Below are 13,490 nucleotides of genomic sequence, written 5' to 3'. Positions count from 1 at the left end.
GACCACGGACGCCACCCAGATGGGGTGGGGGGGCATTTTCTTGGCAGGACGGTCCAAGGCACGTGGCAAGATCACGAGGTACATCTGCACATCAATGTTCTAGAGATGAGAGTGGTGTTACTAGTGTTGCAGGCACTCCAAAGCTCTCTTCCTCTGGGAACGATTGCAATTCACTCGGACAGCATGTCCGTGGTGTGGTACCTGAACAAGCAGGGGGGAACCAAGTCTTATCCCCTCTGCAGAGAGGCCATGCGAGTGTGGCACTGGGCAATGTCTTCCCAACGGTTTTTAGTGGCAATGCTCATTCCGGGAAAGACCAACGTGATAGCAGACAGGCTGAGCAGAGCTATTCTAATGCCTTACGAGTGGTCCCTGAACAACCGAGTGGCGGTTCAAATATTCAACAGGTGGGGTCAGCCTAGCTGCGATTTCTTCGCCAGCCCTCTCAATGCCAAATGCAGCAAATACTTTACACTGATCCCCCCCACAGGGGGAGTCACCCAGGAATGCTCTAGTCCACGATTGGCCCTCCGGTCTGATCTATGCTTTCCCTCCGTTTCCTCTGTTACCAAGAGTGATTCAGAAAGCCATATCCTTGGGAAGCAGGATGATTCTAATTGCTCCACACTGGCCTTGACAAGTTTGGTTCCCTTTCCTGCAGCAGTACGCAGTGGACGGTCCTTGGACCCTGGACCCAGTGCCAGACCTACTGACTCGCGTGTCAGGACAGCTCCATCCTTCCCTGCAAACCCTCAGGTTGACAGCCTGGCTGCTCCACTTCCATCACTAGTTAGATGACATTCCCTTTCACCTGAGGTGGTACACATCTTGTCTTCGTCTCATAAGTCTTCCACCAGAAGGATTTACTCCAGCAAATGGAAGAGATTCTCCATTTGGGCTCAGGCCCAAGGTTTGGACCCCTTCACAGCCCCGTTTCCGTCGGTCTTAGACTTTTTAGCCATGCATTTCTGACAGGGCTCCGCGCCCGCTACCATTAAGGTGCAAATGGCTGCAATTTCCAATTTTCATACGTCTTACGAGCCTTCTCTTATGGGCCATAAACTTTGTAATGCCTTCTTGAAAGGCACCTGGTTACTTCGCCCTCCTGTTTCAGAACCTGTCATGCCATGGGATCTAAACCTTGTGTTACAAGCCATCACTTCACCGCCTTTTGAACCGGCTGCCACCTATGAATTAAAATTTCTATCTTGGAAGACAGCTTTCCTAATAGCCACTTTCCTAATAGCCATTACATCGGCTAGAAGAGTATCAGAGATTCACGCTTTGTCCATTAAACCTCCGTATTTGACCTTTCATAAGGACAGAGTTTCCCTGAGGCTGAACCCGTCTTTCCTTCCTAAGGTGTCATCCACCATTAATCTTCATCAATCTGTTGAGTTACCAGTGTTCTTTCCAAACTTTTCCAATAAAGCAGAGTTTAGATTTCACCAGTTGGATGTGCACAGACAACTAAGATTCTACTTGCACTGGACCAAGCATATTAGGAAGTCTGATCAACTGTCTGTGTCCTTCTCAGAAAACAGAACAGGTTGTCCTATTGCCAAGAGCACAATTTCTAAATGGATCAAAGATAGCAGGCAGAAATTTACCTTTTCCCGTCCAAGCTCACTCTGCCAGGGCAGTGTCTACATCAGTAGCTTACCATGCCAGGCTTTCATTGGATAATATTTGTGCTGCGGCCATCTGGACCTCTCCGCACACCTTTATTACTCATTACAAGTTGGACGTGGCTTCTAGGGGCCTGGCTTCCTTTGGTTCCACGGTTCTCAGGAGCATTTTCCTATGAGCCGCCCAGGATAGAGGTGCTGGGGACGCTGTCCCGTGAGTAAAGAATTTAGGCGAGATAGGACCACATAACATCAGGTAGTTATGTACTCACCATAACGATCGATGTATGTGGTCCATCTCGCCTCACATTCTTACGTACCCTCCCACCTGCCCCCTTCCTGTAGGATTTGGAGGAAATTTAGCTCCGAGAACCCTTCAAGGTCAATTGTTTTTTTCTTTCCTTCTGGCTGGAGCTCCTTCCAGTGGTGGTTGTGTGTGAGGTGTGACTGGAATGGCTGCAAACTAGATCTGGGGCTAGGGCGAGGTGCATCTTTGGATATCGGGTTAGCCCAGCCAATTGGAGACTTTGTGCTAGAGGTTGGTATCAACCCATAGAAAACAACAACAAAATGAAACCCTTGCAATACCAGTGAGGGAGGAGTAGTATCCCCTTAGTTTTGACATGCTGGCAAACCTGTCAGCCCTGAATTTTTTTTTTTTTTTGTTGTTGTTGAACTTCAAGCCATAGTTTCCCGATGTAGCACTTTTTAGAGACTGTTAATTCCCTTCACTTCCCTAGCTATTTCAGAGCCTGCTCCCTCCCTTAAGTTAAAGATTTCAGAAGGCTGTTACCCTTAGGAGGATAATCGCAGTCCAGAGAAGAGTCATGTTAGTTGGAGACCTACCACAGGAATGGGTGATTAAAATGGGGCAGTCCCCCCCATCTCCACGCGATGACACTAGATTTGAGGAAATACTTAAGATAATGCAGGAGAAGGATAAGGAAGTGACTTTGACATTTATAGAGGGAGACTATGTAGACTTAAATGTGTGATTCCAGTATGGGAAGAATTTGATCCGCTCAGTGGAATTGAGCACTTGTCTTTCCCTCTCACAATCAAGAGTATCTCTCTCAGATTCTCATTTGCGGTGAGTACACAACTTATGTTTAGGCTTTCTGACAGGAAACTAAATGCTGTTTATTCCTTTGGTGCTCCAAAGGAATTCTGTCTGTCTGTGTCCGTGTGCGTATATTTAGTTGGTGCTGGGAGATGATCTGTTGCATATTGCTACTTCGGTTTAGAATGCTGTACAGCTGGATACTTGAAAGCTGATGTGTGCTTTTGGGGCTACAGATAAGTGTGGTAACTTACTCTCTTTTCCTTTTTTTGATTGTGCACATTAAAATATATACATTTTTGTTTCAGTTATAGAGGATGTAACTCACAAAACAGGAAACTTCAAACAGTTTTCCATCTTCTGCAATATGCTGGAGTCTGCTATCAATAAGGTGAGTTCAGAAAGGACATTATATATAACTTTTAGCAGATGCACACCTTTTGCTGCAGCACTATAATAGTGACCAAATCATTGCAATTTTGCAAAGGAAGTTACCATGTTTTTCTTGATTTTTAGATCCAAATTTTATGAATAGCGATATTAATTGGGAAATATCATTCTCATTGTTTACTCCTGTAGATCAGCTGTTTTATAAAAGAGTAATGAATCTGATAATAAAAAGCTCTAACTGTAGGACCTCTGCACTGAACAATTACAAATACCGTGACAGCTTCTTAAAATGTAAAGAATGCATTTTACATGAAAAAGGCAGACAGTAGAATTTCTGGCTAACATCAAACACAAAGGCAATGGAAATGTGAACAGCCTGGATGTAATGTCTTTTATTGGACAAACACAGGTTTGCAGTTACTCAAGCTTTCAAGCAGGTATGAGCCCATCGTCAGGAGTTGCAAGAAAACTAGCAAATTAACAGCTAGCAATCCACAATTTGTCCTGATGCAGACAGTTTACTTAGTTCTTGCAGCTTCCAGTTTTTATATCCTTTTTTAGCAGACTGTGCATGCAGAACGTCACATTTCCATGTTAATTGTCCGATCTTGTTTACACTGTGACAGTCAATATTCAGTTTCACCTTCTATCTTGTCCTTGAAGCTACACTTCAAGCATATTTTTACCACAGCTGTTTCCTGAGGAAAAACAAACTCCAAAACAGAGAGCAATAGAGAAAACAATGCTAACAGGGACTTTTAAAGGCAGAAAGGACAACAGTAAACACCTCTATTTCCCTGCCTAGCTTCAAACCTTGCATTTCTGGTCTTAATCTGTGTTGGTTGCACATCAAACTTCTCCAGGCTAGCAACCCTGCCCCTTTCTTCCATAATATATGCAAATAGAATGATCCAGGTCTTTCCCCACAGTAAGAGTGGAGCATGTATTAGACGGATCCATCATTTCAGACTTAATTTTTTTTCTAATTCAGTCATTTACACCTGTTATTAGTCAAATGATGTTTTAAAGCACATTTATTTAAAACTGACCTAGGCCTTAGACCTTTTAGCATAATGGATTCTATTGCAAAATGCTCTTCTAGCAAACTGGATCTCCTATGTGGGCAAGCACCTTAAGTGTCGTTCTTGTTAATTATCTGCTCATGGCAGGTCCTGCCTTCTTAACCTTTTTGACTTCTTTGAAAGATTTAGTGAAACAGATAAGAGCAAAACAGTTCACACTCCACCTTTGTGAAGTCTACATATGTTCATAGTTATCCCACACTCTGGTATCGTAGATAAACTCTTCCAGCTAAATGTCAATCTCTGTAAATTGTTGACAGCAAATTCGATCACAAATTATATCCAGGAAGGTAAAGTGGGCAACTCCTCCTTCTCCAGAAGACCATTCGCTAGTGGTGTACCCGAGGGTTCAAGTCCCTGGGACGTTATTCTTTGGCATCTACTTCTTGCAATTTAAAACTAATGTTAAGGAATTTTGATGGGTGCTGTCATAAACTCCTCAGTGGATACCAAGAGGGCCTGTCCTGAACAAATAGCTGGTGTCAAAACAGTGGCCTAAAACTAAATGCCAAGAATTGTATAATTGAATCTTTCAGCAAGTATGACTCCCTCTTGTAACTGTCACATTGAGAACTCAACCTGAAAAATTGATCCCGTTGGGTTCTGACATAGGTTCTTGGATCCCTGTGTCAATCAACTATCTTTTGATCACCATGTATTCACTGTTGTAAGGAAGTCTTTTTTCAGGGCAGCACAGTTTATATCTAAAGGTATTGTGTCCAAATTCAGGGAAGTAATCATTGCACTGTACTCTGCACTCATTAGGCCTATCATTAAGCATAACGCCTCTGTCTGTATGTACCTGTTCAAACATTTGTCACAGGTAGAACCACCGCTATGTTTTCACAAAAAAACAGAGCATGTTCTTCCAGACATGTTGCACATTCGCATGTCCAGTGATATCATAAATACCCACTCAAGGGATTTCAATCCATCCACAACCCCTTTTTCGCACATTGGGTCAGGGTGTCACTTCAACAGTGACAGTCATCTAGAGCCAAGGTTTACACTAGCCATCTGGAGCATTTCTCCCCGGGCCTCCGCTGAAAACAGGCTCTGTGGAACCTAGTCGGACATTCCCGGTCAACAAATGTTAAACAAAATAAAAATAAAAATTTTTCCACACTCGCACATGCACTCACACCTGTGGCCAGCTTGGAGTGTTCCGTCCATCTACTGCATGTCTTTGGAATGTGGGAGGAAACCAGAGCACCAGGAGGAAACCCACACGAACAAGGGGTCTCTATCTCCTTTGTAAAATAGAGCATGTTGGAGGGATAGGTATGTACCGCAGAGAATACCACTTCTATGGTACAGTCTTCAACTCCGCATAAGGCAAAGGGCTCTTGTTGCTCCATTCAAATGTAACTTGGATGAGTGGATGGAAAACCACAAAGTTAGGATCTGTTCATGTCACCCACTTTCTCAGAGCTTGAAGATGTTCATTATTATGATCACTCCTACGGTTGCTGTAGCTATATGGGTCATATCCTGCATAGGATATAAAGAGTTGGCCAGCTTCCAAAGCTTCAGGGCACCTTCTCTGCACCAAGTTTGTCAGCTTGAGCTGAGCTGAGTAAAAGTCAGGTTTGGTTACCAAGCACTCCACAGCTTTCCTTCCACAGAGAAGACCGCTTCTGTGTAGGCTTTTAAGGATTGACTTTCAGCTAATGCTCTTCCCTTGCTGAGCAAATATGTTAATTATGGGAGAAAATCTTCAACATTTCTGTTTTACTTTGGAAAGCATAGTTTTTAAGCTAAAGAGAAGTATTTTGTTGACTATCTCATGATTTTGTGTACTTTTAAATAAGAGTGCACTTTTTTACTTTTGTCTTTTATAACTTGATTAAACTATCTTTTCTGTGGAGCAACTGCTTATTTTACTTTTGGGGCTGGGAGTTTAAAGTGCTCTTTTCTGGGGAAATGCTACTTTTTTGCTACATTTATGTTTTACCAGTTATTGCTGTTAAGATTCCCATCAGCCAGCCCTTCTTCCAGCCACAAAAAGAAAAAGATTAAGCAGCCTTTGCTATTACAGCAGGCTGTTAATTTACCTCCGCTGCAGGTGTGTGACTCTGCTGTGGTCAAAGCTGCTCCTTCAGGTCACTCCTGTTGTTCTTCTGGTCCCTTTGGTATAGCCCATACAGTCACAGTCACTATCGGCCAGGGGTTAATCGTATCATCTGCAGCTGTTGGGGTCCCCATCATGAGCAAGGGAGAACTACTCTTGTTGGTCTTGGGAGAAGAGGTAGGGAGTATGCCCCCATTTTACCGGAATGTTGTGCCCATCTTTGGAGAAACTATTGCTGGCAATACTGGACCTGTTTTTACATAAATTCCTGTCAAAAAGAGACCGAATATTAAACTTTTATCTTCTCTTGTGTCAGTTATACTGAACAGGATTAATTTGTTGAGGTTGATTCAAGGTCTTGTGTAATCTCATGAACCTTCCTGTGAGGCAGTTTCTGGTAAAAGAAAAAGAGACTCCTCTTTCCATGAAGTGGTTCAAGAAATGGAATCTGCGGAGGATTGTGAAGGGACAGATGTATTTCTTTTTCTCCTTTGGTTTCTGATTCTTATTCTGATTCTGAGGATAGTGTGGTGTCTGATTCTCCCTGGAGGGATTCTCTTTTCTTAGACTGTTTCCAGAATGATGCCATGTTTTCAGTGGGAACATACTGAGGTTCCTTAGTCCCTTATAAAGTATTATGATTTGTTACCAGTTGAATTTCCAAAACCTTCTTCTCTCCCTCCAGTTCTGTTAGCCTTGGAGGATGTTTTCCCAACAGCCTGCAGTTTCCCTGACAGCAAGCCCACAGCCTTGTAAAAAGTAGAAAAATTGTATAAAGTTCTTCAGCCTTTCAATCTTTTATACACCAGTCCCAGCATCTAGAACATTAGTAAATCCAGTTGCTGCCAAAAATTTAGTTAAACCTAAACACTCTTCTTATAAGAATGGAAAAGCTTTCAATCTCCAACTTGAATTTTTAGAATTCTAAACTGGCAAGCTGATAATTTTATCCTGAGTAATTGTAAAAGTAATGAGGAATGTTTTTCCATCGGTTTCTTCTTGTTAGGAGAAACCTGCATTGTGTAATTTAGTTTCTTCTGTTTCTCAAGTCATTACTTGGTATTTAGAGTCATGAAAACATTTTAAACAATATCTCTAGGGCTGCTGCCACTGGAACTGCTTTAAGGAGGTTTGCCTAGCTGCTTTCTCAGAACCTCCCAGAACATGCTAAAAATTAAATTTTGAATTCTCCCTTAGAGATTTACTGTTTGGACCATCTGCTGCAGAAGTGTGATGAGAAAGGTAAGTTGATTTAGGGAATCTCTTCAGATTTGTCAGGCCCTCTTTACTATGTTTTCCAAGGGATTCTCGGCTTTCTTGTCAAACTTGGTAAAAAATAAAATAAGCAGTCTCAGCAGAATGCTGGTAATGGTAAGCAGATATTTAAAAAGAAGAAAAAGTGTCAGGAAGGTTCCAAAACTTAACCAGGAACCCTCACCCAGAACAAAAGACTGTCAAAGAAGTCAGAATGACTGTATGAGGGACCTTGTCCTCCCCTATTGCATCCTGGCAGCCCCTTAAATCCTTCCAGAAAGTCCAAATGTTCATTTATCTCTTTGGCAACAGATTGTTTCAGACAAATGGATCTGAATGTTATCCATGTAGGCTACAGATGGCAGTGGGATGAAATGCTTCCTTATCTGCTAGTCCAGCCTCTTCTCTTTCCTTCTTTTTACATCATGTGTTTCTCTGAGTGTAATAGAAGCTGCTCCTCTTCCTCAGTTAGGGGAAGGATTTTATTCAAGAATGTTTTTATTGGCACAAAAAAAGTCTGTAAGACCAATCCTAGATGTTCAATTCTCAAACCAATTTGTGATGGTGCCCACGTTCAGAATGCTTTCACTTCACAACCTGATATTCCTCCGTCCTCATTTGAGTTTTCTAGTAACCATAGACTGAAAAGATACATATCATCCCGTTTCTATTCATACAGATTTTGGACGTTTCTTAAGGGTTTGTGCATCTGCATCACGTTAACAGTTCTCTGCCTTACCCTTTCAACTATCCACTACTTCAAGATTGTTCACAAAGCATTTAGCTACTGTGATAGCCCATTGCAGGTTGCTGGGTCTCCACATTTTTCCATATTTAGACAACTAGCTTATCTTTGAACGTTTTTTTTGAAAGCGTCAGGAACCTTTCTCTTGAGTCAGATGTCTCCTGCATAGGCTGGGATTACAAAAGAACTTTCAAATGTCTTTACTGACTACCTGTTTTTCTGACTCCCTGTCACAGGATTGTGTTTCTGAGGTGCCTGCTAGACACCTCAGTACAAAGAGCTTTTCTTTCGTTCAGACTTCTGTCTCAGCAAGGGAGTACCTCAGGATTCTGGATCTCATGGCATCCATGATTGCCATGATACCTCTTGAAAAACTCCATATGAAAAAGATACCATGATATCTAAAATCTCTTTGGTCCCAGCATCAACACCTATTATCCCCCATTCCACTGACATCCAGGATATTTCCGAAGAGACTCCCTTTTGGCCCAGACAATAATGGTTCTCCCTTCTTTTAGAATTGGCCATGGGCAATCAAAACAACTTTCCTCACAGACTGGATTTACTGACGCAAGATCAGGGATATTTGATAATCCCGACCACAAACAACTACAACCACCTGCCTGGATGATTGGGTCTAATGCCCTTCAGGCACCTGTTTTATGACCACATACAGCAGGTATTAATGGAGGCAAGAAGGTTTGCTACTTAAAGTATATTTTGGTAAATGAGAAGATCTGAAGTAAGTACTTCATTTGTCAGCAACCTTTGGGTATTGGATCCGATCTCGGATCCGAGCCGGCAACTTGTTTCACAGCTATCAGATCCGAGCTTCTAGCTCCTCCCCTTACCCATAATCCCCTGCCAACTCTGACCTCAGATCTAGTTTGCCACTCTTAGTGAAAGCAGCTAGATTCAGAGCTCCTAGTATCGCAGATAAGTTTTCAACTTATTATACTTGTTGTTGTAAATTTTTAGTAAAAAGTTTGAGTGTGTTAGGTTCCCTTTTATTTTAGCCTTAGAATCTTATATTTTTTGTTAGTGTAAATTCCTCCCCTCCCCTCGCTGGTGCGTAGTGTTTGTGTGGGTCGGTGTGTGTTTGGGGCCTTGTGCGAGTGAGTTTGCTTTTTTTTGTAGTATAATGTCAGAGGCCCCAAAACCGATCTTCTCTACATGCACCGAGTGTGGCCATAAGCTTTTACCGGCGGATGGCCACACTCGGTGTGTTCGGTGCTTTGGGGTTGAACACCTGTCCTCTGGGTGTGCTATCTGCGCAGGGTTCAACCCCAGGGCACTGAAAGAGCGGAGGTCGAAGCTGATCCTGGCGGGACTTTTGTCCCCGGATTTGGCTTCGGCCTCCGGTGCTCCCGTGGCCTCACCCCAGTCCTTGGTGGCGGCCACTCCTGCCTCTCTGCCCCCAGCCGGGACTCAAACTCCCACTACGGCGCCAGAGGAGAGGGAGGCCAGGAGGGAGAAAAAGAGGGAGAAGCACCACAAGCGGCGGGCCGAGGCCTCCGCTTCGGCCCCCCTGGCTAAGCGAGCTTCTCCCTCCATGGCTTCCAAGTCTCCTCCTCTGCTCCGGTCCCCATGCTTCTCACCGGGACCCGAGGAGGAGGAGACCCGATCTCCATCGAGGTCATCGAGGCGGCACTCCCGGCCCGCCTCAGTGGCCTCGTCAAGATCCACTTATAGCCTGTCAGATGCAGACTTGGACCGGATGATGTGAAGGTTCATTCAGGCCCAGCTGCAGATGGGAGTGCTTCTCCCTCCCCCCCCCTTCAGGGGGGAGCTCAACGCCTCTTTTTGCCCAGATAGCTCCTTCTCCGACCCGCTTCCCGGGTTTGGAGCACCCGGAGCCGGGCAGCGTTGGAGCCGGGGGTGGGTCGGCGCCGACAGTGCTTGGTACTTCGGCTCCGACCTTTCCCTCGAGTTTGTCAGGTCCGTCCTTGTCGGATCCGAGCTCTCGGAGCCGTGGGCTGAGCTTCGGATTCGATGGATTCAGTGTGCCTTCGGCTCCGTCCAGGTCGGAGCACACGGGTCCTTTGGATCCGATGGTCTCGGCTCCGGTTCCGATCCCCCCATCGGATCCGAGTGGGAGTCGGCTCTCGGGTCCGAGAGAGAGCGACTCTCCCTCGGCCTTCGATGCAGTGGAGAGGGCTCTGTTGAGTTATCCGGACCCCCGGCCCTTGCCTCGGCCCCATCCTGCACTCCCTGTCAGCTGGGTCTGGCTTCCATCGCCCGGCCACAGGGACAGCCTACTTCGATGTCTCAGGTCATTCCTTTGGAACAAGATGTTGCTGGTGAGACATCCTCGGACAGCCCCCCCGAGGATGTTCCTCATAAGCGGAAGTGTAAGAGGAGGCACGTGGACTCCCTAGTCCTTAACAGAAGACACTGACTTGGATGAAGGAGAAGGCTCCCCAAGGATGTCTCCTTCGGAGACATCATGGAAATGCTCAGGATTAGGGGGGGTGGTCTGCCCCCAAGGCTTCCTCAGAGTCCGTGTTCCTGGAGGCGTTCTAAGCAGGCCCATCTACCTCTTGGGTGTCCCCTCCGCCCGACCCCCTGGTGGACCTTATTACCACCAGGGCGTGGAAGGAGCCGGACACTGTGGAGCCAGTTCCCAAATGCCCCAATAGGATTCTGAGCCCCCCTTCAGAGAGGTCTCACTGGAGCAAGGGTCCCCCCGTAGATGCCATGTTGGTGGCAGCAGCCACTAAGAGGGAGTTAGCTCAGGAGAGCCCCTCGGTCCATCCACCGAGCAGAGAGTCCCGCTCGATGGATCGCCTAGGGAAGCGGGTCTTTAGTTCAGCGACCTTCTCAGTAAGGTCCCTGACATACATGGCACACATTATTAGGATGCAGCGAGACCTTATCAAAGAGTACGCTGCTTCCCCCCCGGAGTCCATGTCAGTGGAGGACAAACAGTTGTACTCCACTCGCATGGCCACTCTAAGATCTATATCGAATACCTCTATGTGGCTTTTGTCCTATACCACAGAGGGAGCCGCTAGAGCTAGCGGAGCAGGCCTAGTCATGAGACGCCAGACCTGGCTCCGACATTGTGACTTTGCGGAACCCTTCAAGGCGTCATTTGCAAATGCCCCTTTCAATGGTTCTGCCTTATTTGGCAAGACAGTTCGCGAGACCCTAGTCCAGAGCGAAAAGGACGGGAAGGCGTTGTCTGCCGTCGGAGTCCGCTTCTCTGCTCCCCAGAGGTCCCTCTCTAAGAACCAAAGGGGACAGAAGATGTAGTTCCGGAAATCGCAACATTCCCAGCCTGCTCCGGACAACCAGTCCTTCCGTGTCAGAGGAGGACAGGGAGGACGCCGCCCAAGAGGCAGAGGGGGCCCGAAGAATTTTGGGTCCAGAGAAACCTTCTCTGATAGGCCCACGCAGCAACCCTGAGGGGTTGCCCGACTGCTCCACTCTGGAGGCAGTCGGGGGGCATTTCTCCAGGCACCTGGCAGCTAGGGAGTCCATCACATCAGATCACTGGGTGCTTCGTATCATATCCAGAGGTTACCAAATTCCCCTGTATCATGTCCCCAAACTCAGAAACCTCCCCGATGTACCACCCGATCAGAGGGAGGTAGCAGCTGCAGAAATTCAGCAGCTCCTAGGAAAAAGAGCCATATAACCTGTCCCCCCAGACCAGCGCGGATTAGGTTTTTACTCAAGGTTCTTTCTGGTGCCAAAAAAGATGGGGGACGTAAGGCCAATTCTCGACCTCTCCCTTTTGAACCTGTCAGTAACCAAACAAAAATTCCGGATGGTCACTCTTCAATCCATCCTCCCCCTATTGCAGGAGAATGACTGGATGTGCTCAATAGACCTCAAGGATGTGTATTACCACATTCTGATGGACAGACGATCCAGGAGGTTCCTCCGCTTCCGGCTGGGAGCCAGTCACTACCAGTTCTGGGTCCTTCCCTTTGGCCTCACCACAGCCCCCAGGGTGTTTACCAAAGTATTAGCAGCGATAGCGGCCCACCTGAGACTCCAGGGAATGCAGGTTTTTCCATACCTGGACAACTGGCTCCTGACCGCCCCGACAAGGCATCTACTTTGCTCAGCTAGGGACTACTTCCTCTGGCTTGCTCCCCAGCTGGGCATCACCATCAACAGGGACAAATCTTCTCTTGCTCCGACTCAGGTGATAGAGTTTATAGGGGCCAAGTTGGATACAGGAAACCTTCTAGCATTCTTGACTGCTTATTGCTCCCCTTCCCCCCTCCCTCCCCCCCTTTTCCCTTCCCTCCCTCCCCCCCTTTTCCCTTCCCTCCCCTTCCCTCTACCTCCTCCTCCCTTTCCCTCCCTTCCTTTCCCCTTCCTTCCCCTCCTCCCCCCCCTTCCTTCCCCATTTTACCTTTCCTCCTTCCCTCCCTTCTTATCCATTTATTTCCCTCTTTCAGCTTCTTTTTCTCTCCTCCCCTGTTTTTGACTGGTTTTTTACATTTGCATTCCCTCAGTTTTGTTGATTTTGGGTATAATAATAGCTAACACTTTTATACACGTTTGATATGAGCTTCATGGAATATTAGTTATCTATAAGATATGTGTCATTGCTTTTAATTTGTATATATATGAAATGACAAATGAAGTTTATAAAATCGAGGCTTTTAGGGTCGAAAATGATAAACTGTTTTGTTATATATTCATATATACATGGGAAGCATGATATCAAATTTGAAGATGGCTTATAGCACTTTATTTAACATGACTTTTATAAAATGGTGTATTTAACTTTAATTTTAACTTGAAATGGATATAATTGATTTTACCCGCCAAAATATCTGTTAATTGGGGTGTGTTTTTAGTATAAAATGAGAACATTTGTTTCAGTCAAATGTAACCTGATGAAGCGCACTTGTTAGGTGCGTGAAAGCGCTTGTTCTGTTTAAAATAAAATTATCTTTTATCCATCGTGGTGGTTCCGGTGATTTGTTGGAATATTCTACTATATTTTTCGCTGGTACCTTTGGATGGTCGAGCTGGGTTTGGTGCTACTGGTCTTGGTCTCTTTGCTTCTGTTCCTGGCTAGCCGACACGCGATGGAAACACCGAATATAGAACTTGACTATGTCCCTGGCAACACTGGTGATGTTGCTAACTGGAATGAGTTGTTTCATCAACGAGAGAACTCCCTATTGAACTATGAGAACAAAGGTAGCACTCCATTGGCTATGAATACAAATACTGAAAATATACAAGAGTTTTATGTGGCATTAAGGAGCCTGGAGAACGATCTCTATAAGCT

At 45.6% G+C, this 13,490-nt stretch overlaps 1 protein-coding gene across 3 annotated transcripts in view; it reads left to right on the top strand.

The window, feature by feature from the left end:
- The window catches only part of CCDC61 (coiled-coil domain containing 61), a 934,642-nt gene that overhangs the window by 111,881 nt on the left and 809,271 nt on the right, over positions 1-13,490 (top strand). For all 3 annotated transcript variants that reach the window (XM_044087587.1, XM_044087502.1, XM_044087417.1), the window contains exon 2: positions 2,997-3,079. In XM_044087587.1, the coding sequence (XP_043943522.1) occupies positions 2,997-3,079 (83 nt within the window). The remainder of the gene's footprint in view (positions 1-2,996; positions 3,080-13,490) is intronic.

Source organism: Protopterus annectens, chromosome 1.part0, assembly GCF_019279795.1.
Source record: "Protopterus annectens isolate FY-2018-M chromosome 1.part0, PAN1.0, whole genome shotgun sequence".
NCBI classification, from domain to species: domain Eukaryota; kingdom Metazoa; phylum Chordata; order Ceratodontiformes; family Protopteridae; genus Protopterus; species Protopterus annectens.
This window is presented reverse-complemented; position numbering and strand designations above follow the sequence as displayed.